This window comes from Carassius auratus, unplaced genomic scaffold (assembly GCF_003368295.1).
Source record: "Carassius auratus strain Wakin unplaced genomic scaffold, ASM336829v1 scaf_tig00215810, whole genome shotgun sequence".
In the NCBI taxonomy this organism is placed as follows: Eukaryota; Metazoa; Chordata; class Actinopteri; order Cypriniformes; family Cyprinidae; genus Carassius; species Carassius auratus.
This window is the reverse complement of record NW_020528252.1, coordinates 137,669-163,923: the sequence shown is the minus strand read 5'-3', so window position 1 is coordinate 163,923 and position 26,255 is coordinate 137,669. Positions and strand designations below refer to the sequence as shown.

General features: G+C 35.9%; 2 protein-coding genes across 4 annotated transcripts in view; one reads left to right on the top strand and one right to left on the bottom strand.

The window, feature by feature from the left end:
• Positions 1–465: 465 nt before the first annotated feature.
• LOC113095949 (alkaline phosphatase) lies at positions 466–26,100 on the bottom strand. Of its 2 annotated transcripts, none has more exons than XM_026261315.1 (12): positions 25,995–26,100; positions 21,145–21,283; positions 20,321–20,440; positions 17,274–17,389; positions 16,000–16,174; positions 14,696–14,871; positions 13,793–13,933; positions 13,298–13,367; positions 13,066–13,200; positions 3,921–4,112; positions 3,691–3,810; positions 466–1,357 (listed from the first exon to the last, which is right to left on the bottom strand). In XM_026261315.1, exons 2-12 carry the CDS (start codon positions 21,212–21,214, stop codon positions 1,092–1,094), a joined length of 1,581 nt encoding a protein of 526 aa, XP_026117100.1. In that variant the 5' UTR covers positions 21,215–21,283; positions 25,995–26,100; the 3' UTR covers positions 466–1,091. The 2 variants fall into 2 exon arrangements, with proteins under 2 accessions (XP_026117100.1, XP_026117099.1); XM_026261314.1 differs by lacking the exon at positions 25,995–26,100 and adding an exon at positions 25,908–25,931.
• The window catches only part of LOC113095947 (endothelin-converting enzyme 1-like), a 23,954-nt gene continuing 20,738 nt past the window's right edge, over positions 23,040–26,255 (top strand). For both annotated transcript variants that reach the window (XM_026261313.1, XM_026261310.1), the window contains exon 1: positions 23,040–23,367. The gene's annotated coding sequence lies outside the window, so the exon portion shown is untranslated. The remainder of the gene's footprint in view (positions 23,368–26,255) is intronic.

Genomic DNA, 26,255 nt, shown 5'->3' with positions numbered 1-26,255 from the left:
CTAAAGCACACAAAATCTGAAAAGCTGTTCTAATTATTCTGTACATCTTATAAACATACCAACAAGAGCAACATCACATCCTTTTTATTTTTTCAATTCTCATGAAAACATCTGCTTCTAATATCTATCATTAAAAAGTTTGGGGTCAGTAACCATTTTTATAATGATTTTAAAATTCTTTATTACTCACCAAAGCTGCATTTAATTGACGAAAAAAAAAACATCATAATATTAATCCAATTTAAAATTACTTTTTCTATTTTAATATGTAAAATGTTTTTTTTTTTCTGGTGATGCAAAGTAAAATTTTCAGTGTCATTACTCCAGTCTTCAGTTTCTTCACATGATTCTTCAGAAATAATTCTATTATGCTGATCTGGGGCTCAAGGGATTTTTTTTTTTTTTTCAATGTCGAAAACAGTTGTGCTGCTAAGTAAAAAAAAATTAAATAAAAACAAAACAGCATTTATCTCAAGTAGAAGTAGAATCCTTTTGTAATATTATAAATGTCTTTGCTGTCACTTTTAAAAAATGCAATGTATCATTGCTGAATGAAAGTTCTTATGACTTAAAAAATCTTACTGAACCCAAAATTTTGAACAGTATAGATATCTTCTTACGGATCCGTGGCAGATAAAATCTTCACAAGAGATAAGTGAAACAGCTCATGTGATTAAGCAGAACTCACAAAATCTCGGAGCAAAAATAGTGTAGTGTTAACTTGTTTTACAACAATTAGTTCTGATCCTCTAATTTGGATTCGTTCCACTTGCATTCTCTGTTCCAGACAGACTGTTAATCTGTGAATTTACTTTGTGACACAGAAAGCGTTATCTTTTTGGTCTCTGCTATTCAGTACACCAGCAACAAAAATAATTAACCACACTTTTGACATTTTGTTTACATTATTGCAACAACGTCTCAATAATGCAACAAGCTCTCCATAATGCCCACAGATTGGTCCCAATGTTGATAAATGCTTTAAAAACTAATCATGTTATAAAAATAAAATAAAAAGAATCATAAATTCCACTTTAGGATAGTTCCTGACCTAATCACAGTAAGATAAGAGATGATCCAAAGAAGAGGGGTCAGCACAGAAGCCATTTAACTGAGAGAAGAAAGGCAAGTGTTGGGGAGATGTGACTGAGAGAAGGGGAACCAGAGTTTGCACGGCAGTGGTCTTTGTTTTGGCCGATGCAAGCTGCATAGGCCATGACGTGGGGAATATAATGCTGCTCCTGGACTCCATGAAGAAGGTGAGCCATGGGACCTTTGGAGAAGATTGCCACGTCTTCACCGCCATGAGTCTCCATGCTCAAGGGAACGGCAGACTGTGCCAGATAGTTGTTTTGCGCTGAGGACGGAAGAAAGAAGAATTGTCATGAAATCAAAATGCCATTTTTAATGTGTTAATATTTATATTTTAATTAAAATGAATTATTAAATTAAAATGTAGAAAACACTACTTTAGTTAAATATAAATAGTATTTGTAACTAATTAAAATGAAAACAATGTAGCTTGAAAGCACTTCTCAATAATAAGGAAAAATAAATGAATAATTATAATGCTACACATTACAGTTAATATAAAATAAAATAAATACTTAATTAATAACAAAGAAACAAAATTGAGAGCATTGAGCTTTCTTGTTTTCTTGTCTATTTTTGTTTGCTTGTCAGTACATATAACTTTAGCAACTTTTTTTTTTTTTTTTTTTTTTTTTGTAGAGTCTATGTACTATAATTTATTCCCAGAAAGATGCCAGCAGCAAGGATGACAATGCATTTTACTTCATTGATAGAACACAATCAAAAACAGTGAAAGCAATTGAAACAGACAAACCATTGCTGTGGAATAGTAATGAGACAAACAGGGAATGCCAAAGAGGGTGATAGGGAAGAGAATGAGAGAAGAGAGGGACCAAGCAGGAACAAAAGCCATAATTCTATGGCCTGTCAAACATATAGAGGAAGAGTAAGAAAGATGGGCGGTGGGATCTGAGAAAGATGCACTTTATCATCATCAACTAACGCTGAGTTTGACATTCAGGGCATCTACATGCTGAAGTTAACACTGCATCAGAGACTACATTCAACAAGGATGTTGGGTCACAATGATGTAGACCAGGTGTCTTTGACAAGTCAAAACAACGCAATACATAAAATTCAAATATACTGTAAACCAACAAACCTTAGCAACCACAACCTTTTGTACAATTAAACTTTTCTTAAAGGTGACATTGGATGCAAAATGCACTTTTACATGGTGTTTGCTAGGGCTGCCCATAATTATCGATGAGAAGAAGCTTGGTCGACCAAATTTAATTTGTCGCTTAGTTGCAGAAAAAAAATCCACAGACAGATCTTTAATGGCTGGATTTTGTGGTAGCCTAATACAGTACATCCAAATGCTCGCCTATCATTCATCGACCTCAAATATGGCTTTTCATCTGAAATATGTAAGTAGTAGCAACTTTACACGGCTGCTCAATCTAATGTTAACCTAGAAAAATGTGCGCTATTCAAGTGTCTGTGCGGAGTGTGAAAGCGGAACAGTAGCGTGCTCACAGCATGACAGATGGAGGCGCCGGTGCGATCATTTGCTCTTAAAATACTAATTTGGGCATACAGATAAGAGTAATACATCTTTTGAATCAGTAAAGCCTCTACATTTATTTGTGTGCACTCACTAAAACAAAAAAACATTGCGCTTTTGTAAAATAATGAAAGCACACAGGATGCACTTTCTGCCATCTCAGCCTCGCAAAACTCAAATATATCTTACAGACATGAAAATATATCTATGGAGAGTGAAATGTCTACTTTCAAATGAAACAATTTAAATCTGAAAAAAAAAACTTTTAACCTCTGGTCTCTGATCTATATTGGTGTATCTAATATAATTTTATCCTCATTGAGGAACTCAATGCGAGAGTTAATTAAGTTATCGATGGCTGTTCATGTCTATGCAATTTAACGTCTTGCTGTAAACTTGGGATTCCACATTTTCATTCTCTTAAACTCATTCTTTCCTAACTTTCTATCTTCCTGCAACTTGTCTGAATGTGTGAGTGCGTGTGCTTATGTGTTAGATTAGTTTATATGTCTTAGATTTATCTCATTCATATTGAAAAGAGAAGTATCTTGTTTTCTGCTTACAAGTTAATGTCTTAAACTGCCAATCTTGTTACTGTGCTAATTAATATTAGTACTGCACTGGATATATTGATATTGTTAAGATTTGATGTTCAGTGAATCACAGTGATTAGCCGTGAAACAGTGATTCTGTTCAAATTCCCTTTAAAATCTTAAATGATTCCCTTTGAGCTAAATTGACCTATTTCCCTTACAGGGGGAACGCTCACTTTTCTAAGAACTGTCTTAGAATTCTGTCACAACTGTTTGCACTAAGAATTTTCATGAATACAGGCCCTGATATGGTATATTCCAAGCTTGATTTCTAACCAGGCTCATTAATTTCCTCAAAATTAATTTCAATCAAGTAAGCATTTAAATCAGAGCTGTATATCCATCCTTACTGTATAAGCTCCCTAGAATAGACGTTTTACATTATTCGTTTTAGCAACTATAAAACATGCCATAGAAAAAAAAATCCCAACATCAAAGTATATCAAAAGTAGGGGGACCTAGGCAGAACCAGGAAATGATCTGCCTGTAATTACTTACCGTAGTCCACAGTTGAGACATTTTCTCTAGTGCCGTTAACCAACTTGAACCCTGGGCCATTTCCATAGAGAATGGATGTGAAGGGCTTCTGGTCAATATCACTCACCATGGGGGCCAAACCTAAGGAAAAGACATTTAAAGGTCTGAGTCTGGGCCATAAATCACTGAGAAATCACAGCATACTGTGTAATTAAAGTTTTCCCAACATGCCTTGAGCTTTCATTACCTACCAAAGATTGAGTTTCCCCGTTGTGTGTAGCCTCCAAAGCTGAAGACATGAGAGTGATCAGCCGTGACAACAGTTAGTGTGTCATAAATGCTGGTGAGGAGACCGGCTCGGGTAATGGCCCGGTCCATTTCCACGGCCTCGTGCAAGGCCTGCTTGGCTTTTCCCTCATGGTGTCCGTGATCAATGCGCCCACCTGCCAGCATACAGCCCATTCAGGGATTTGATCCAGAGCATGAAGCCATACAAGCTATTTCTCTTTAAAACCAGCAGCAACCTTTGAACATTTGATCGTACATTAATACACAATGGTGGGAAGTTAATGAAAAGTAAAATTAATTAAAAGTAGCAATCCTGCAAACATAGAAAAAAAAATTACTGTGACAGTAGCTAAGCTGTTCTAGTGCAGCTTTTTAAGTTAGATAACTGATTTTAATTAAATAAGTGGTTTAGTTTTTTTTTTTTTGTCACGTAGTGCTACAAGCAATCTGAGGCAATTGTCAAATAAATTTTAATGAATACTTTAAATTAATTTATTCAACTCATTATTCGTCATCTAAACATTTAGTGAAATTAATACATAAATTCCGCAGTTTATAACTATGCTATAACTAGTTTAATAAATTAATTTAATAAATTAGTTTTCAATCAGATTTTTACGAATCTTTTTTTGATCATATGTATTTCTATACACCGTATTTATGAAAGTGACATGACATACAGCCAAGTATGGTGACCCATACTCAGAATTGATGCTCTACATTTAACCCATCCAAAGTGCACACACACAAACCGTGAACACACACTCGTAGCAGTGGGCAGCCATTTATGCTGCAACGCCTGGGGAGCTGTTGGGGGTTTGGTGCCTTGCTCAAGGGCACCTCAGTAATGAAATTGCCAGCCCAAGACTCGAACCCACAACCTTAGGATTAGGAGTGAAACTCTCTAACCACTAGGCCACGAGTTCCCCTTAACAAATTTATAATTATATTACAGACTTAGAAATCTATTTAATCAAAAGAGCAGTGTATGTGTATGTGTGGTAAAATAAATAAATAAAAAAATCTGAATCAGAATGAGCTTTATTGCCAGGTATGTTTACACATACAAGGAATTTGTTTTAGTAACAGAAGTTCCACAGTGCAACAGAATGACAGTGACAAGACAGGACACAGATAATAAAAAGAATAATATAAATATAGACAAAATAGCAATGTTCAAAAAAAGCAAAAACACAAAATGTAACATAGAAAATGATGAAGTACATGTTATGTGCAAATTTGAAATTTTAACATGTATTGTATAAAATAGGTAATGTATATAGTGTTGTGTGTTCCAAGATTATTGTTAAGGGTTCATGAGATGGATTGCCTGAGGAAAGAAACTGTTCCTGTGTCTAGTCATTCTGGTGCTCTGTGCTCTGTACCAATGATTTGCTCAGCAGTCCGGACTATCCTCTGCGGTCTTCTGAGCTCAGATTTGGTAGCAGTTATAGAAATGCAGAGGACGGATTCAATGATGACGGAGTAGAACTGTTTCAGCAGCTCCTGTGGCAGGTTGAACATTCTCAGCTGGGAAGTACAACCTCTGCTGGGCCTTTTTAACCATGGACTCAATGTGATTGTGTCACTTCAGGTCCTAGGAGTTGGTGGTGCCCAGGAACCTGAATGACTCCAGTGCAGCCACAGTCCTGTCTATGATGGCGAGTGGGAGGAGAGCAGGGGGGTTTCTCCTGAAGTCCACGATCCACATCTCCACTGTGTTGAGTGTGTTGATCCTCACATAAGTCCCTGGTCTGTCTAGATGTTTCAGGATGTAATATGCAGTCCCATGTTGACTGTTTCATCCACAGACCTGTTTGCTCTGTAGCCTGCATGGGGTCCAGTGATGTCCTTCAGAAAGCCAAAACCAGTCTTTCAAATGATTTTATGGCACAGACGTTAAAGCCACAGGTCTGTAGTCATTTAATCTATATATGAATTTATAGTAGAATAATAATTATGTACATTATGTATACAAGAAAATGATATTGTGATAATGAGAAAACAAGAAGAAAAAATATATAATGCATGGCCACTTAGAACTTCCGTAAAATATAGAAAATGGAGGAAATGGGAGGAAAATATATATATTTTTTTTAAATACGAAACTTAAAGAAAGACAGTGGCAGGTATGAAATGGGAAACTGGAATAAGGCATAACTCGGGTTGATAACATAAAATCTTATCACCACGTCTTACTCCCTACACCACTGCTGCTAACTTTCCATTTATAAGTAAAATCGTCTTTGTATTTCCATGACAGTCACGTGTTTGGTTTTCTGATTTTCTGTTGAATTTGAGTGAGTCATCACTACTCTGAACAGGCTGCATGAGAGTCAGAGAATCAACAGCTCCAATCCAATACAATCCTCCATCCATCCATCCCTCTCCCTAGACACTTCCTCCAGCTCTTCTGGGGGGATATCGAGGCATTCACAGGCCAGCCGATACAGTCAAACTTTATTTATAAAGCACAGCATCACACTGTGCCCGTTTATGGCATTGGTGTGCCCATGTATAGCAACTAGAGGGCACACTTCTTAGTTTTGTTTATTTCTATGGACTTCAGTTCCCATCACCCTTTGCCTTGACTATCAAGCCTCATTACAGTCAGGTGTGTTCCATTTACCTTGTTAACTCATCCATATAAGCCCGGTTTTCTTTGTCTTTGGTTGCTGGTTTATGTGTTTTTTGTGCCCTAAGAGTCCACTTAAGTCTATGGGTTCACTCCAGAGCCCACTCAAGTCTATGGGTTCACTCCAGAGCCCACTCAAGTCTATGGGTTCACTCCAGAACCCACTCAAGTCTACGTGTTCACTCCAGAACCCACTCAAGTCTACGGGTTCATTCCATAACCCACTCAAGTCTACGGGTTCATTTTCCAGAACCCACTCAAGTCTACGGGTTCACTCCAGAACCCACTCAAGTCTACGGGTTCACTCCAGAGCCCACTCAAGTCTACGTGTTCACTCCAGAGCCCACTCAAGTCTACGGGTTCATTTTCCAGAACCCACTCAAGTCTACGGGTTCACTCCAGAACCCACTCAAGTCTACGGGTTCACTCCAGAGCCCACTCAAGTATGAGTTTCCTCTGGAGCCCACTCAAGTCTATGAATTCATTCCAGAGTTCGTTTCAATCTAGGAATCCACCCCACAGCATACTCAAGTTTTGGTCTTCACTCCTGAGCTTGTTCCTATACAAGAGTCCACAACTGAGTCTGCTCTAGTTGTTCCAGAGGTGGCAGTTTCTGCTATGGAGCCTCTTGAGGCGGCGGCATCCACTTCAACTCCCGTTTGGGTGTTGGTGTCCATTCCTGAAGTCCCAGTCTGCCTTGTCATGGCCATTCGGTAGGGAAGACCGTTGCTGGAATGTCTGCCTGTCATATTGCAGCCATCAAGGCTGTTACTAATCTGTATGTGCTCTTCTTTGCAGTCCTGCCTGAGTTGATAAGGGGTATGTTGGCTTTGTCAGCTCCGCTGAGGTGGTCGTCATCTCTGCCTTTGCTGTCTGCCAGGCTACAGGTCAGCTGCCGGGGGATTTTGTTTGGCTGGAGGCTCACTGGCCTGTCCCTTCTGCCCCGCCCTGGCAGCCTCTTGCTCTGTCGGCCCTGCCCTGGCCTGGCCGCCACCCTCCGGGATTTCATTAGGCTTGTTCGAGATGAACTATTCGCTTGTTAAGTCTGACGTCCAAACGCTCTATCAGTTACCAGGAGAAAACAACAAAAGGTGCTAATATAAACTCACAATGTTATAGAATACTAGTGAAAAAGTTAGAATCGTAACCTTTAACTCCATACCGAAGTCCCAGATAGCCAGACAATGAAAATATAAATATATATAAAAATTATTTGTGTTTGGGACACAGTGAGCATGGAGACTGTAGTGTATACCGTAAGTTTGAAAGCGTTTAGCTTAAATTATTAATATGAATAAACAGTGCTCATAAACTGCTGAGGTCCTATTCTCAAGTGAAGCAAGTTGAGCCCTGGACCCAGAAACAGCGCTTCTTACGTCATCACTTAACAACTGAATAATAGCCTGCCACCGGCTTTCGAGAGTAACTGCTTGCATTCGGGGGTGGAATTAAAAGCTGAGATGCCAAGTCTGACACTTTCTGCTCCTGTTTGTGACAATCTTGCGGTGTTTGTATACTCTATCACAGATGAAGTGAATTAAATGCAATATTTGTCAAATACACAGATGCTTCAGAAACGTTTTTTAATGAAAAACAGAACCACTTTTTATATACTGCTTAATACAGCACCTTCTGTTCATAAATAAAGTTCAGCATAAACATATACTATGTAAATACCAATAAAGTGGGGGTATATATGCTTTTATCAGTTTATTAATTTTTTTTTTTTTTTTTTTGATAAACCTGACTCAATATAACAGTGCAATTACATAAAAAAAGATTTTACTGTTACAAAAACACAGATTCATAGTACCTACACATACAGTACCATGCAAAGATTTAGAAACAAAGATTAAACATTTCCAGGGCTGGCGCTCCGCACACGCACATTACGCACTGCGCGTAGGGCACCAAGTGCTTGGGGGGCACCAAAAAATCTGGGTCGTGAAAAAATCATCACAATAGGCTACTAGTATAAATAACAAATAAAATATTTCTAAAAGCATGTTAATATACAAAAGCAATACAAAAGTAATATAGGCCTAGACCAAATTAGTCGAGAGAAAGGTGAATCTCTGTGCCAGTCTCCCTCTGGTGCCCCCCCTTCCCCACCTCCCAGTGGTCTGTTCGATTATGCCTCAATCAATGTCAAATTTGGCAGACACCGACCTCAGACATGGCCTCGAAAAGGCACCAAGAGTCGGGGGCGGAAAAAAGAAGAGACAGCGGGTTGATGCTCGCCAGTCGCTTGCAGGTAAGACAATGTTTTAAATAAAAATGTTAGTTTTAAAAGAACGGCGTTAGGTAACGACGTTATTTTTTCAGTAACGCGGTAATCCAACAAATTACTTTTCCCATCGTTACAACGCCGTTAACGTTACTGAACATTAAATGCAGTGCGTTATTTTGCATTGATTTAATAAACAATAAATGGGGAAGTCGTGGCCTAATGGTTAGAGGGTTGGACTCCCAATCGAAGGGTTGTGAGTTCTAGTCTCGGGCCGGACGGAATTGTGGATGGGGGGAGTGCATGAACAGCTCTCTCTCCACCTTCAATACCACGACTTAGGTGCCCTTGAGCAAGGCATCGAAGCCCCAACTGCTCCCCGGGCGCCGCAGCATAAATGGCTGCACACTGCTCTGGGTGTGTGCTCACAGTGTGTGTGTGTGTTCACTGCTCTGTGTGTGTGCATTTCGGATGGGTTAAATGCAGAGCACAAATTCTGAGTATGGGTCCCCATACTTGGCTGAATGTCACTTCACTTTCAATCTGAACACACCCCTGGCTCACACAGCGAGTGAGCAGGTGGGTTAATGACGAGATAAGCTGTTGTGATTGGCTAAGGCATAGTCACGTGTTTCATGGTAGCCAATCAGAGCCAAAAAACTTCAAACCCCCCCCCCCCCCCCGCAAATAGTTACTTTCCCTGGTAACGAGTTACTTTTATTATAGAGTAATTCAGTTACTAACTCAGTTACTTTTTGGAACAAGTAGTGAGTAACTATAACTACATTTGAATGGTCTCTTTATAGAGATGTAGTCCCTCTGTTGAGTAATTTCTACTGTGCAGTTATGCATGGTTATTTGCAGTTTAAAATGTGCACTTTAAAATTCATACTTCATAAAATTAATACACTTAAACTGTTATTTGCACTAAACTTTTTTTGCACTTTAACTTTCTGTGTTTACATTGTTCAGTTCCAATTATTCATTTGCAGCAGTTATTTTGGAAGTAAAGAGAACCTAATTAAGAAATTCTGAATGGTAGTTATTTCTTTGGTTGAAGGAACATCTATCACCGTTGCACTCGCATCTCGCACAAATGTTTAGAAAGCCATGTAAAATTAAAGTTCAACTTTGAAAAAAATATCTCAAGACTTTATGGTGGGGCTTTTCCCCCCATCCCACTGCAACTCGTGTTTTTAAATGAAAAATGTACTCTGTGTAATTGGCTTTTTGTATTAAACTATGAATACATACATGCTGCTGTTTTGTTTATTGTTGTTAATTAATTAATTAATTATAATTGGTTTATAAACATTATTTTAAACATTATTTTCTTTTTCACAGATAGTCATGTTATCTTATGCTTTGAATAAACGATGCACCCTCTTGTGGCCTCAAGAGAGAAGCTAAAAGCTTTTTTCCACCCTAACTGAAATTATGCATTTTAAATTAGAATATAATTCAAATTTTGATCATATTTAAGTACAAAATGTGAATCTAGTTTTTCAGCCATTTTGACAGCCCTATAAGGCAATGGTAACCAATGCAATGATCTCAAGACGTGTGATATGGTCATATTTATGACTACCTGTCAGTAATCTCACGGCTGCATTCACAACCATCTGTAATTTGTCCAAAAGTTTTGTTTGAGTACCATAATAAAGCAAATTACAAGAGAAAATAAAGGCTTAATTTTGAGAGAAAATAAAGGCTTAATCCTAGAAATCATTCTTATTTTAAATAAAACTAGCTTTGAAAACTTTTAAAGCACTATCACAGATCAACCTCCACTCCTCAAATTTTTTTACTTGATGTTTCCTAAAAGGGCTCAATGTACCCAGTTTAAATCCAGCAATATCACTCATTTCAGAGAGACCAAATATAGTCTTCAGCCATTCATTACTTCACCTGCTCTACACAGGCCAAGGCACTGGAAGAGTTTGGGTTAAAAGACAAATATAATTTAGTATCATCGGCGTACAAACCAAATTTACCCAAAATGGTAAATGTATATTTACATATGCTAATGGTAGCATATAAAGAGATCCTAAGATTGAACCTTGGGGGATACCACATGATAGGGGTGCCAAGGCCGATACATACTCTCCCATGCAGACCAAGACCCTCCTATTTTGGAAGCATGACTTTATTTATCTTAGGGCATTTTCCATAAATACCCACACATTTCAAGATGAGATATAAGAATATAATGGTCAGTTGTGTCAAACACTGCCATCACATCTAGGAGTAGAAGTACAGTGAAATTACCATGGTCGGTCGAAAGAAAAAAATCATTAAACACTCTCAGCAAAGCTGATTCTGTACTGTAATGTTTTTTAAAACCTGATAGCAACATTTCACAGACCTCATTTGCAATGATAAATGACTGACGGTGTATGAGAATTCTCTCCTTCATAATTTTTTATAAATTTAGGAAGGAAGTTTAGCCAAAATTAGCAAACATACTCTTATCCAAGTTTGATTTATTCAAGGGGTTGAACCACTGCGTGTTTACAGTAGTCAGACACAACCCCCAAAAGCAAACTCATATTAATTATAGACACACCATAAATGCGCCAACTGATTCGAAAAATTGCTTTAACAAATGGGTCGGAACCATATCTTGAGGATAAATTGTAGACTTTACAATAAGGATTGAAAGAGAGATCAGTTCAAAATCGGAGAAAGTAACACCAGATACAGATTGCTGAACAACAGCATACAAACGATTACAGTAAGGTTATTATGTACATTTGAAATCTGATTTATGAAAAAATGTAAAAAGCAATCACGTAATTCAACAGAGAGGTCTTACCACCTCTAATCTGGGATTAATAAAGGAATATATCATCAAGAACAGATATCTAAGATTATGAAAATTTTTCTCAATAAGATCTGCAAAGTGCTTCGATCTAGCAGTTCTTACAGCCCTTTGGAATTTAGACAGAGAATCTCTGCAAAATGCATTTCATAAGAAATCTGTAATTTATAATTTTTCCATTTTCATTCCCATCTTCTACATACCCATCCTAAGGAACGAATATACTCATTAAACCACGGGCCTGATTTATGCTTTTTATTTATCTGCTGTAAAGGAGCGACAATACCTAATGTATTAGAACAAATTAAGTAAAAACAGGTTCCTCCACACCAAGATGAGGTGAAAAAAGAGTCTAATTTTAAGCACTGCAGTGTTTTCAGGAAGAAGTCAGCTTGTGTGTTTGAATTAATTGGTCGCACCCAATGCTTTGCATGGCAGACTCTCTTTCGCTGATAAGGAAAGGAGACAGTAAAAAGAATGGGATGATGATCAGCTAATACAAAGTCCTCTATGGTAATGTCTCTGACTGGTAGACCAAGAGACAGAATCAGATCCTATGTGTGACCATTAGAGTGAGTAGAGCCATTAACCATTTGCTGAGAGCCTAGAGAGTCTATAAGGTAATAAAAATGTTTTGAAAAATAACTTAAAGGACAAGAGACATGAATACTAAAATCCCCTAGCACTGAATATTCTGTCATATTTCAATAACACGTACCCTAAAAAGGAAGACTATTCTGAAATAAAATCCTTAATTGGTCTAGTTGGCCAATAAATAAAAGCACAGAGCACAAGGCTCAGCATCTGTATTTCAAAGACTTGAAGTTCAAAGCTCAAAGTTCAAAGGGGGGGGGGGGTCAAGATTCTTCTCGTTCTTCTTTAACATACTGTTTAAAAGTGTACGATGATCGTAGATCAGTGCAGATGTAAAGCTGTGTATTAACCAAGTCACAAATAAGTCAAACAACCTGAAACTAAACAGACTTTTTAACAAAGGCAGACTGCAGGCCATCTTGAAAAATCCAGCTGCTTTTCAAATTTTCCAATAATTTTGCATTAATATTTTATTAAATAAATTACATTAAAATTCTAAAACACTTTTTGGATGTAACTGTTATTTGATTACCACCCCTTTAAAATGTAATTATAATGAAATACAGTTACTCATATTTTGTATTTTAAATAAAACGGTACATGTATTTTGTTACTCCACAACCCTGATTATAAAGTATTAAAATCTAACTAAAAAGCATACATATGTACAGTATATATTTAAATATAAATACAAAAATTGCAGTAGTTTGAAAGTAACCTCCCCAGCACTGAGAAATGCAAAATAATTATTAGTAGTTTAATCAGATGTTGAACTCACCTCCCATTACACAACTGTGATTTAATGAACAGTGATGTACACTATACTTTTACCTTCCACCAGCAAGTAGAACCCACGTTCATTTTTTTTGAGGATCTTAATGGCCACATCTACCATCTCAGTCAGGGAAGGGTCCGTTTCTTTGTTTCTCTCCAGCTCATAGGGCAGGTCTCCCGGCTCAAACAGACCTGCAGCACAAATAAAACCAGAAAACAACATAAACAGAACAAGCAGCAAAAACTACGTCATATACGAGGTCCCTTAACCAATGTTTATTCAACTCACCCAAAAGATAATCCACATTATTTGGATTCAGGGCAAGGAGATCCTTCCTGTTCCAAACATAGTAACCTTTCTGATTACACAAAGGTTAAGAAAGAAACAAAGACACAGTTTAGAGAAATGACTATACCCTCTTATCTAGATGCTTTATAGAAATGTACTACACTGCTATGATCAAATATCTGGCAACCAAATCTCTGTAATACGGTCTCACAACAAGTACAAATTGTCTTCATTTGTTATTAAGCTGTGCAGCTGTAAAGCCTGCTTTAGGGGCCTCAAGAGAATCAGATTAGATTCAGAGAAGTCAATAAACAGGGCATCATCAAAAGAGCACAATATACCACGAGAGTGCAAACACAGAGAGAAAATGAAAAAGGGATTTGTCATCAGAAGCATAGCGTGGAAGCTTTTTTTTCCATAAACTGAATTGAACATGACATTGTAAATGAAAAGATGAAATGAAGTTCCCCGTTTTCCCGTTGTTTCATGTTTTACCTTATCCTTCATGCTGTCAGTCCACTCCCCCACAAGGTTCCTGCCATCTTTGCGTGTACCGTTGTGTTTCTTGTCTCCAGGGTATTCCACATCTGGTGTGTTTCTGGGGTACATACTTCTCCGCCCACCCCCCATAATCACCTGCCCATCCAAACCAAGAAAACAGAACACACACACATTTATTGTACACAGTGCTGTCAAAAAAGAATAATTTTTTTTTTAAACCAAATCCATTTAAGATTTTGAAAATGTAAAACAAATAAACATGATGATATATAAAAAATATTTATTACATTCATACACACTGTAATATTAATAATAGTAGTTATAATTATTACTATTTAATATTTACACATTATATTATTTATATATTGTTATTATATTATAATATGATATTATTCTATAACTTATTTAATAATATTTCTGTTTTCAGTATTATTAATACTAATAATAATAAGAATACATTCGTATTATTTGTTGTTGTTGATAAAATCATTTTTCATCAATATTAAATATATATTTTTTTATTTGATCATTATTCAATTATATAAAACTATAATAATAATAATAATAATAACAATATTAAGTTGTTTTTATTATTATTAATTCATATATTCAATTATGCATTTTTTCATTAAATAAATGTATATATGTAAAAAGTGAATATACATATTATATGTAGCTATAATAATAATAATAATAATAATAATAATGTACAGAAGCATTTTAACTAGTGATCTCAGAATTTTAGTCCACTGTATCCTAATATATTAACATATACCTTGGTGGTGTAAAACTAGGTAAACGAACACAATATTAACAGAACCATATATCGAATGACCCAGCACAACAATATATAAAACCAATTTTAAAAATGGAAAAATAATAATTAAAAAAACTTGCATCAATGTTGGGGATATTTTCAAAGAGTTGTCTGGCAATGTCTTTGCATCCGCTCTGCAGTGCTTCAGTGGGCATGTCCCCGTCTGAATACCAGTCCCGGTCTACACAGTGGGCATATGCTGCACTCGGAGTGGCATGGTTCACTCGTGTTGTTGTGACGATCCCCACTGATTTGCCTGGGGAAAATACAGGTAGTTGCAACTGTTCATTGTTCCTGTAGGGGCATGTCCATGATTACCACTATATCTATATTCAACTGGATTACATATATATTTTTCCTCATCTATCTAGTAATTCAATGCGAAATATTTAATCAACAGACTGACTAAGCATAAACCGACTGAAATTTGCACTGCTTCAGCTTTGCAATGCTGTACTGGATAAGGAAACAGCTTTATTGTAAGTCTGGCTAAGGTCACACAGTTGTATGGTACACATTTTGGTAACACTTTAGAATAAGGTTCCATTAGTTAATGTTAGTTAACTACTTTTGTTAACATGAACTAAGCAAGAACAATCATCCTACAGCATTTATAAGTCTTAGTTCATGTTAATTTCAACATTTACTAATGCATTATTTAAATCAAAAGTTGTGCTTGTTAACATTAGTTAATGCACTGTGAATTACCATGAACTAACAATGAATAACTGTATTTTCATTAACTAACATTAACGAAGATGAATAAATACAGTAATAAATGTATTATTCACTGTTTGTTCATGTTAATTAATACATTAACTAACATTAACTAATGGAACCTTATTCTAAAGTGTTACCCACATTTTTTATGCTTTCTCTGGACACAAGCACCCAAGTGAGAGAACATTTTTCCCTTTACTCAGATCAGGTCAGGTTATCAGTCTGACACTGATTGGAGCATCCTCCTTTTAAACCTCTCTGGATTTTAAATGTTTATTCTGGTCATGTCTTACAAATTCCACTCGGCTGCTTTCATTCACCTCTACATTCGGTGGAGGACTTCAGTCTTATAAAATGCTTCATTTGTTTTTATTTACAACATGAGAATAAAACATGAGCAAGCCATCTGCGTGTTGCGCTCATCAGTCAAACTGTCACTCTTCTCATTTATTCCTTTACTTCAGATAAGGATGTGTTTTTTCCACTTTCTTCCATTCTTTATCTGCGCAATCTGCTTTATGTGCCAGTGTCACCTTTGTTTCTCTCATGCAAGAACAAGGTAATGGACTGCTATAAAAAAAAAAAATAAGCCGGTGAAGCCAATAGACGTCGGGGGCAGAAAAGGCATTATAGCTGCTGTGTGGCATTCAACAGGGCATCTTACCTGCATCTTTGGCCCATTTTAGAATGGAGCTGACCTCGTTCCCCCGAGTGGTGTTGCACTGGGATCTTACAGCTGCTGCACTCACTCCAACTGTGCCCTCGTTGGCTTTGACACCGCACAGATATGCTGTGGCAGTACCTGCACTGTCTGGTACCTGAGCATTGGTGTTATATGTCTGGGGGGGAAAACGTGCACAATTTTAATAGCTGCAGGGATTTTTTAAAAGTGCAAAATTAAATTGTGGAAAAAAAAAAAAATTAAAAGTGCACTTAGTGTAAATACATAATTGCACTCTGCAATTTTCATCATTTAGTATGACTATAAATAGTCTGAGGAGACCATACATATATGTGTATATACATATATAGTTTTTGTTGTTGATAATAAAAATTGCCAAACCCTATAAAACTTGACATATGAAATAATATTCTGAAAAAAAATGCTGAAACTGAAAAGTTTAGACAAAACCTTTAGACAAAATATGTAAATGTTTGTGGTTGAGAATCATATTCGATACATCTGGGGCTTTTATGGATCTCATAGTATGATATAGGAAAATATGTAGCTCATATACAAGGAGAAAAAAAATCTAAAATGTATTCCCAAACTGAGCAAAAATGTGAAATTTGGTGCGGTTGCTGACATGTACATGGCCACAACATAAGATTAACATCTTAGCTTGCAAGGTGCAATTTGTTACTCTTTATCCCGAAATAATATGTCTTAGTAAGATGAAAGCTCTAGTTTTTATATATAATGCATTGCAATAAAATGATGATTGAGAGATCTCACAGCAAAGATTTCACAGCAAAAAGACTCTATGACTTCCAGGGGGACATTTTTTTGAATTATACTAAAAGCCCTTTTACTTGCTGATAACACATAGAATATCAAACAGATGACAAAAGGCATGTAGTAGATTGAACAGTTTTTTAGAACAGCTTTTTCAGCAATGTCAATCATGTTATTAAAATAGAGGCCTTAGAAAATGTTATATAAAATATGATAGAGTAGGCTTTATAGGGTTAAGTGAAAAGTTTACATGAAGCCAAAAAGAAAACAGCAGATAATAATTGAATATCTTCCACAGATGTTATTTTAATAATAGGTAACATCTGTGAAATATTTTTATGAGAGAATCATCATCCCAGAACTGTGCCCGCAAGAGAAATTAAACTATGATTTGAATCTGTTCTCTGTGGTCCGGGTGAGCGACTGCATGGCTTATGAACACAAAGGAATGGTATGATGGGCTTACAGCAAGTGGGATGTACCTTAGAGAGGGCAACGAAGGGGAATTTGTCCATCTCTAGTTGTGTTTCCTCACCGCTGTGTCCACTCATTTGACCTTTTAAAATGCGTGCTGCTGTGACCGTGGGTACTCCCATGCCTACACACAACAAAGGTTGGATCATTCACACAGTCTATTTTTAACAACATACATATCCTTCAAGCACCATATATCACAAACAACAGTCTTCCTGTACCTCAGGACCTCAAAGGTGCTTGAGAAAGCCCTTATATTATTATGTTGATGAACAAGCCATTCTCAAATGAAATCCTGAATTTGGTCCATAATTGTGAGATAAAAGATTCACTTGTCACTTAATGACCTGCTATACTTAAAAGCATCAGGCTTAGATTAGAGTACATTTAAAGGGATACTCCACCCCAAAATAAACATTTTGTCATGAATCACTTACCCCCAAGTCGTTCCCAACCCGTAAAAGTTTAGTTTGTCTTCGGAACACAATTTAACGTATTTTGGATGAAAACCGTGAGGCTCTTGATTGTCCCATAGATTGCCAAGTAAGTTACACTGTCAAAGTTCTGACTGTTGACAAAGGAATTGTTGAAAAAAAATTCATTATTTTTGTTTTCTTTGCTTACAAACAGTATTCTCTTCGCTTCATAACATTACGGTTGAACCACTGATGGCAGATGCACTTTTCTGAACCTTGACAGTGTTGGCAGTCTATGGGACAGTCACAAGCCTCACGCTTTTCATCCAAAATATGGTAAATTGTGTTCCGAAGATGAACAAACCTTTTAAAAAAATAAAAAATTTTATGCTCAGTTTTTTTTTTTTTTTTTTAAAGCACAATCATATTGAAAAGAGTTCACAAAGTCGCTCTTTAAGCCTTAAGCTTAAAATAAATCATGAAATATTACACAGTGTTTCAAAATGTAATTATTGTAATGTCTTAATACTTGAAATGAGGGGTGTTTTAGCTGCAACTATGACCTGAAATTGTATCTAAAGTACTTTCAAATATAAAAACGCAATCTTCATTTGAACAATATTGCCTTTCTTGACAATTTTTTCCACAGTGAACTAGCAAATTAAGTTATATTTTATTTATGTTTGCAGTACACACTGAATGTGAGTAGACTGGGTAGCACAAAAATTGTACTCAATTGTGCAGGCTGGTATGTGGTTTATGTCATGGACAATGAGAACAGCAATACATCTACATAAATTCTAACTGATGTGCAGTGGTGTATAAAGTACCTGAAAGTCATACTCAAGTAAAAATACAGATATCTTACCAGAAAATTACTTTGGCAGAAGTTGAAGTCACCATTTAGAATATTACTTGAGTAAAAGTCTTAAAATATTTGATATTTATTGTACTTAAGTACGAAAAGTATTTTTTAAATCTTAAACGTACTTAAGTATTGAAAGTAAAAATACAAGTAAATGCAAAATGGAAAATAATAAATAAATGTTCATACACAGCTTGAGTAGCAAGATTGTGTTCAGTTCTAACTATTTCTTCCATTTAGTATTTTTGGGTAAACATATGAAGCACTTCTTCCGGTACTTAGTGTCTTTCATTCCAACATTAGAAAACATTTCTGGAATCTGCATCTGAAAAAGCATTTATGTATCTCAGACTGGACATGGATTCATTTAAACTGCTGTTAAAGATCAATCATTGAGATTAAACCGATTCATGCAAACACAGCATTTGACTGTGTTAATGAGTGAATCACTGAATCATTTATTCAACCTATTCATTCAAAAAGCTGGTTCATTTAATAAGTAAACACCGTCCATTGCTCAGAGATGCAAAAAAGTGCTGTGATCTTTTTTTGGAACTATTTTTGTTGGCAAAATTAAGCAAAAACAAGCAATATTATGTCTAAAATGTAAGTCACTTATTGCTTTACTGAACGTGTATAAGATGATTAAATGTGATTATGCATCTTCAGAAAAACTAATTTTTGTGTGATATAGATTAAGTTAACTAGGCCTAACGTTACAATAAATAATATAAATATAAAAAAGCATGCAGAATAATTATTGCCGTCTACAATTTAGAATGCCTGGAATATTGAGTTTTAATAGACTAATAAATCAATGTGCATGCACTCTGTGTATGATTCAGTGATAGACTAACGTACTTGATAATGTCAGATTGCACATCATTACAACAACACTTACTATATTGTCGCACACGATGCTGTATTGCACACCCCAGACTCGAATTCAATAGAAAAGTTAAATCATCCGCGGTTGTGTGTGATGCACACTTGTTGGCACACGAGCAAAGCTGTTTTTAGGAGTCTAACTTGCAAACAGCAGACCAGGGGACTTTTACTCCGATACTTAGGGGAAATGTGTCGTAGTAAAAGTATACATTTTAATTAGGAAATGTAGTGGAGTAAAAGTAATGCCTGAAATATAAAAACCCAAGTAAAGCACAGATACTCCCCAAAAATACTTAAGTACTGTAATGAAGTATTTTCACTTCGTTACATTTCAACACTGCTGATGTGTCATTGGATATCTTTTTTAGATTTTTGTAAACGGGTGTTTTTATGCCGCCATTGCTTTCACAGGGGTTTGGTGTAAAATCCACCAAATACTTCCAGTAAAATTAGACAACTTTTAAAATAGTTCTTTGTTTTCTGCAAAGAATATTCAGACTACCTCTTCCTTCCATCCTCACTTTTATTGCCAAGGTTTATTACGATAACCATTGTTTTTTTTTGTTTTTTTTTGGCCAGCTTGCATAGATTTTTCAAGCTGGAGTTCATCCTGTTCACCTTGTCCGTGTGGTTAATTTGTTTATTGCTCCACTGGTCACTGGCCATGTTTAATGCTTAATTTTGAAGCAGGTTCATATACACTGTAACAGGGCTTTTAAAAATATTTAACTCTTTATGTTGAACATATGTTGTAACTGGTATTGCACAAACAGTTTTCAAGGCTTGGTTGAACAAAAAAGTGCATAGATATTATCTGACATAAATGACAATTAATTTCAACATGCTATAACCACACATGATAAAGTCCACAAATTGCAAGACTTACCATCACCAAGAAAAAGGATTATGTTCTTGGCAATATTCCTGTTGAGGTCTTGGAGGGTCAAAGCATTTTTTAGTGTACGTTGAGCCCATTCCTTCCAGAAATCAGGGTCCTTCTCTGATTCTACAAGCCGTAAGAAAACATGTTTATACATTTGCCCACAAATTATAACACAACGAACAAAGATGTGCCTGCAAAACAAGTTAATGATCATGGCCTGAGACTGAAAGTCTCCATTTAGAGATTATGAGTTTGCTATCTCTCTCTAAACCAAACTGAGATGAATTTAACAAATCTTTGACTAGCATATCTTCTTCATTCCACATAAGCTTCTTAAAACACACATTCATGTAAATGAACATATCAGGGACAATCTGACCCAAAGGTCCAGTCTTCTAATGGAAGCTAATGTATAATTGAAATGAGTTTTTTTCTAGCTATACTTGGGTCAAGGTCAAAAAGAAGACTATTCAACTTTAGTGGTCTAAGATGGTGTTACATCATTTATGAAGCACTCATCTGACACATATCTCAATACAAATACAAATACAATGCAAGGCAGGGGTGCTTATTCCTGTTACAACAGAGATACTTTCCAGCAAACTTTAGTTCCAAACCTGCTCCAGCATTAATGTTTGTTATATCCAGAAGTCTTTCTGAAGATCTTGATTTGCTGGTTCACAAGTATTTGGTTATGGGCTGGACATAAACTCAGCAAGAAGGCAGATCTTCAAGAACAGGATTTAGCACCTCTGCTATAAGGTGAACAATAGACAATACATTCTTGTTGAGGTCTTGGAGGGTCAAAGGATTTTTTGGTAACTGACCTGGAAATTCAGGCTTCGCCATTCCTCCCCAAACCAGGCAACCGAGGATAAAGAGTGCAGCGACCTTCATTTTGTCATCTATCAAGCCACCGTTTTGCAGAATAACTCGTGTTCCAAGGATTTCCGAAGACTCCAAGATCTACAATGAAAGCAGTTATGTTAAAGCATGTCAATGTTAAAATATTTTTTCTATTAGCAAATTATTGTTCAGAGATAACTACAAGTAAGCCATTCATATGCTGATTTGAACTCTGTGTAACTGTGGCACTTCAATCTATTTGTTTGAACGGTCTAACATAATAATATCAGCTCAACCAATGGAGTGAGTTTGGGGCGGGGCTACATTTCTCAAGGTATATTTCATTTGAAAACAATCATTATTGTTGCTGTTATGTGTCGTGCCACTACAGAAATGACAAGCTTCTTCTTTAAGAGCAGAAAACAACTATTTACTATCCCAAGGCTTATTTTTTTCATCATAATCTTACATTCAGCAAAAACAACTGCAATATGAATGACTGTTTCAGATAGAGATGCATGTCATAAAAACTGATGCAAACAATAATTTAGTGGCATATTTGCACATTAATTTGTTGAGCTGCCTAAAAGTTCACACCTGAAAACGTGATATGACTGCATTAGTATTAAACGTTTCTGTCTTCTCTTTAGTCAAAGTCATTTTAATGGGATTGAGTGCCATTGCACATGGTGTTTTAATAGGCATGACAAAGCTGATTAACTAGACACCTCTATTCCAAGGCACAGGATCGCAAGATTTCTGTTACGAACACACACTTTCTCAGCTTACTTCACATCCTTTTAATGCAATCTTTAGTCACTGCGCAGAAAGCATCAATCAGTATCAAAAGCCATGTGTTCAGTCAACCTATACATTACCCTTGCTGGAGCTGTGACCGCTTTGTATTTACATTTGTAAAACTGGACAAAAATGGGCATTGTGCAAGTCACATAATGCACTGGAAAATTGATCTCTTATGAAATACTTGAGTATTTTTCAGACCCCCATCATATCTGGTATTTCTCACACAGTTGTGAAGTGTGAAAAACATAGAGAAATAATTTGCTTCATTTACAGTGCAATGAAATTAATCACTGCAGTTGCATTATATGTATAATATATGTGAATCTGGACCACAAAACCAGTCTTTAGTCACTGGGATATATTTGTAGCAATAGCCAAAAATACATTGTATGGGTCAAAATGACTGATTTTTCTTTTATATCAAAAATCATTAGGATATTAACTAAATCATGTTTCATGAAGATATTTAGTAAATTTCCTACTGTAAATATTAGGGGTGTAACGGTACGCAAAAATCACGGTTCGGTACGTACCTCGGTTTTAAAGTCACGGTTCGGTTCATTTTCGGTACAGTAAGGGAAAGAAATGCAAACATTAAACTGCAGGTTGTTTATTACTATAAACTTTTCTTTTCTTTTTTTTACAATTTGTGTACACTTAAAATAATTTTTAATAAAATATATATATAATAAAAAAGAATAAGAAATAAAATACTGCTGCAAAGTTCTCCACTAAATAAAATACTCTCAGTCTCAAACCAATATCATATAATAAAATATAATGAAAAATATAAATAAATAACTATGATTACAGTGCAGCATTACCAATCCCAGCTTGTAGGTCTGCTCATATTTAAAATATATATATAACTTTTCCAAAGTGTAAAGTGCAGCATCAACAGTTTCAGTTTTTAGACCTGCTCAGATTTCATTATTGCGTTGGCCCGATCGGAATTAAGAGCAAAGGTCTGTTTAAATGCCAACGGGAGCTGTGTTTGAATTGCAATCTTTTTTTTTCTAGTTGTAGTGATGTTCACACTCGCGTGATGCCTTTTTGAAAACCAACCACTAATGCAACTTATTAAATGCTTTTGTTTCCTGTGTTAGACCTGAATCAGCAAGCATTTAAGCTTTTTTTCCGTATTAGTTCTGCTTCAGAGAAAGTCTTCCGTGACTCGAGGCTCATTCACAAGCTCTTTCAGAAATGCAGTGGGGCTCCAATAGGCAGAACTCTTGAAGCTTGTCTGTATGTAAAGAAACACAGCAGTGCCAAAACACAAAGGGGCAGCAAACCGGAGGACAAAGTTGTCAACAAAACTGAAACTCCTTCTCGACTCATGTATTCAGAATGAAGACATCCCCTTCTTTTGGAAGAAAACACATCCAAAACAGAAACAACAGGTAACCAGCCATCTTCGTTTTCGACCCGCCGACTTGAACTACAACTGCCAATGAGTATGTGTTCAGAAGGATGTGAATAGTGTTATTGCTGAAGGAGGCAATCTTCCTTCACATCTTCATTTTCGTTATTTTGAAATTTCAAATAAAATGTTCAGACCTGTCAGATCAAAGCATTCTGTAGGACATGCAATTTCATGTCTGCTCTGCAGTGCCAGCCAGTTTTTGCGCAACAGATTAGTTGTTGTTTTGTACTCTTGTGAAAACATGTTGAAGATTGACATGGAAGAGAAGAGATTGTTGAATAAAGTCTTTATTTTTGTTTTCGTTGCGCACAAAAAACATTCTCGTAGCCTCATAAAATTAAGGTTGAACCTCTGATGCCACATGGACTATTTTAACATTGAACTTATTACCTTTCTGGGCCTTGAACGTGTCAGTTGCGTTGTTGTCTATGAAGGGTCAGAATCAGGAAGCTCTTGGATTTCATCAAAAAAAATCTTACAGGTTTGAAATTATATGAGAGTGAGAAATGATTGACAGAAATTTCATTTTGGGGTAAAATGTGTGTTATTTTGTGATACTGAGAGAAAAATGTATACATCTGTGACAGAAAAATGTATAAAACAAAATTCAATGGAATTGGGTGTCACCCTGTGGCTGTGTTGATATTTTGTATAACAACCTAAATAAAATCTCAAAGGGGCATTTTTTTATCGACTTCAAATTTCAAGTTTTTGATTAAAACATTTTGTCAAATATTTATTTTATATAAAATTAAATAAAAATAGTACAGTGCATTTAACATTTTTTTAACGATTGTTCAATAATCTGCTCATTGTCTTCTTTAAAAAGAGACCAACCTTAGGTCTGTATTCTAAAATGTTGTTTTTATTATTACATTTTAAGGTTGGATAGTGCACTTTCACTTCTATGTTCGAAAATGGGGTCTGACAGTAAAGGGGTTAAGGTAAAAAAAAGAAAGTGTCTTAACTTGATCTGGTATAGTCTGCAGTCACGAACAGAACAGAAAGAACAGAAAGAGTAAGGCACAAAGCTGGGAGGCACAAGGAGTCTCACAGAATGTCATAGCCTGGTCTCAACAGTTTGATCCCTCATTCAAACATTCTGAAGGAATGCTAATGGAATTTTGATCATAATTTGGAACAAATCATAATGGGATAAAACAGGAATTCTCAAATAATCAAATAATGTCCTACTTGACATACTAAAATTCCTATTTTTCATGTTTTTTTATCCAGCATTATCTAACATGATTCTTAGATGACTTTTGTTTCATCCGATTTGGATTACATAGAAATTAAATTATTTTAGATCAGTCAGGAAATACAATGGTTTAGGTAAAGCTGTACAGGAAAGTGAGAGTGTCCCCTAAAATAAAATGAATACATTAATAATAATAAATAATTTACAATCAAATATACTTAGTGAAAGTGAAATGTTAAAATATATACTTGGTGTGCATGAAATATTTAGATTATCACTCAAAGGCATATGCATCTCTCCCTATATAACCTCTCACAGTATGTTTCATTTTTTTTTTTTTCTCTAGACTGGCAAACATGCATTTAGTCTATTACGTTATCAATAATTAGATTAAAATGAAATTAAAACAGACCTCTCCTATTATTAGCATTTTTCAAAGTCTCATTTTTGTCATAATCTTTTAGTATTAAATATTTAAATATTTAATGTTAAATATTTAAAAGTACAGCATAAAAAACTCTCACCAAATCAAGAAAAAACTTATCACCAAGTCAAAGTCAACATGCAGGAAGCTATTGTTGGGTCATGTGACAAGGACCCCATAAACCAGAAAGGACCCCTTCAAGACCTTCAGTACAGTGTCAAGGTCATTTAAGATTTTTTTTAAATATGATTTACTTATTATTTAAAATCAAAATTTTCATCTTGTTGAACTCAAATTGATTTTTTTCATGTCAGATATCCTAAAAACGAATTCATATTCATGTCATGATATTTGTAAGTACTTTTTTTTTTTTACCATTTTATCTTTTTTTTTATAGTATTTAGCACTCGATTAATTTATCCAACCATGAAGACACAGATTACAGATTCAATTTCTTCAACTCTGACATATTTGTTTGCACTTAAAATGTATTTGTCAGCATAAGGATCAAAATCAACATCTTTAGAAGTATAAACAATTTCTACGTTTTCCTTGGATCCCTGCCACTCTACAATGTCCTATTGTCTCATGTGCAGTGATGCAAGAAAAGATCTTCTCTTTCAATTACGTCCTCTCATCTTTTCAGATCATACTATAATGTCTGTTTGTAGCCTAAATCAGCCAAAACGCGATTACCGCTCTACAGAACAGGAAAACCATCGACATTCATCGCATCACCGGAGAAAGTCATTGTGATTCCCGGTTTCCAGCTTAATTGCAGTAAAGTTGGATGGGAAACTCGCCGTTATGCATACTGAGATCCCAACGCAACCTAGACAACTTGTTGGATTGCATTGAATTAATAACAGCACAACTCTCCAACTCTTCCTACCGTTTTCATTAGAACTCCAGTCACATGAAGCGGTGAATGAACAGAGCCATTCAGCAGATAGGCAGCGCTAAAAGTGATCCTACTCACCCTCGTGCTATATGTGTATCCGTGCACCTCTGCTATTCCAGCAACACAGGACTCAAGTTTCACGTGCTGTACACTAGTCGAGCTTTTATAACCTTTTACTGTGCATCAGTCCAGTAGAGAGAGAGAGAGAGCGCGCGCGCGCGAGAGAGAGAGAGAGAGAGAGAGAGACCCCGTTAGTAGAATCCACTAGTAATAATAGCGCAATCTGAAGCGCGAGCTCCTCCTGTTGATAAGAGCCTGCGGAGTTAAAGAAGAACCTCA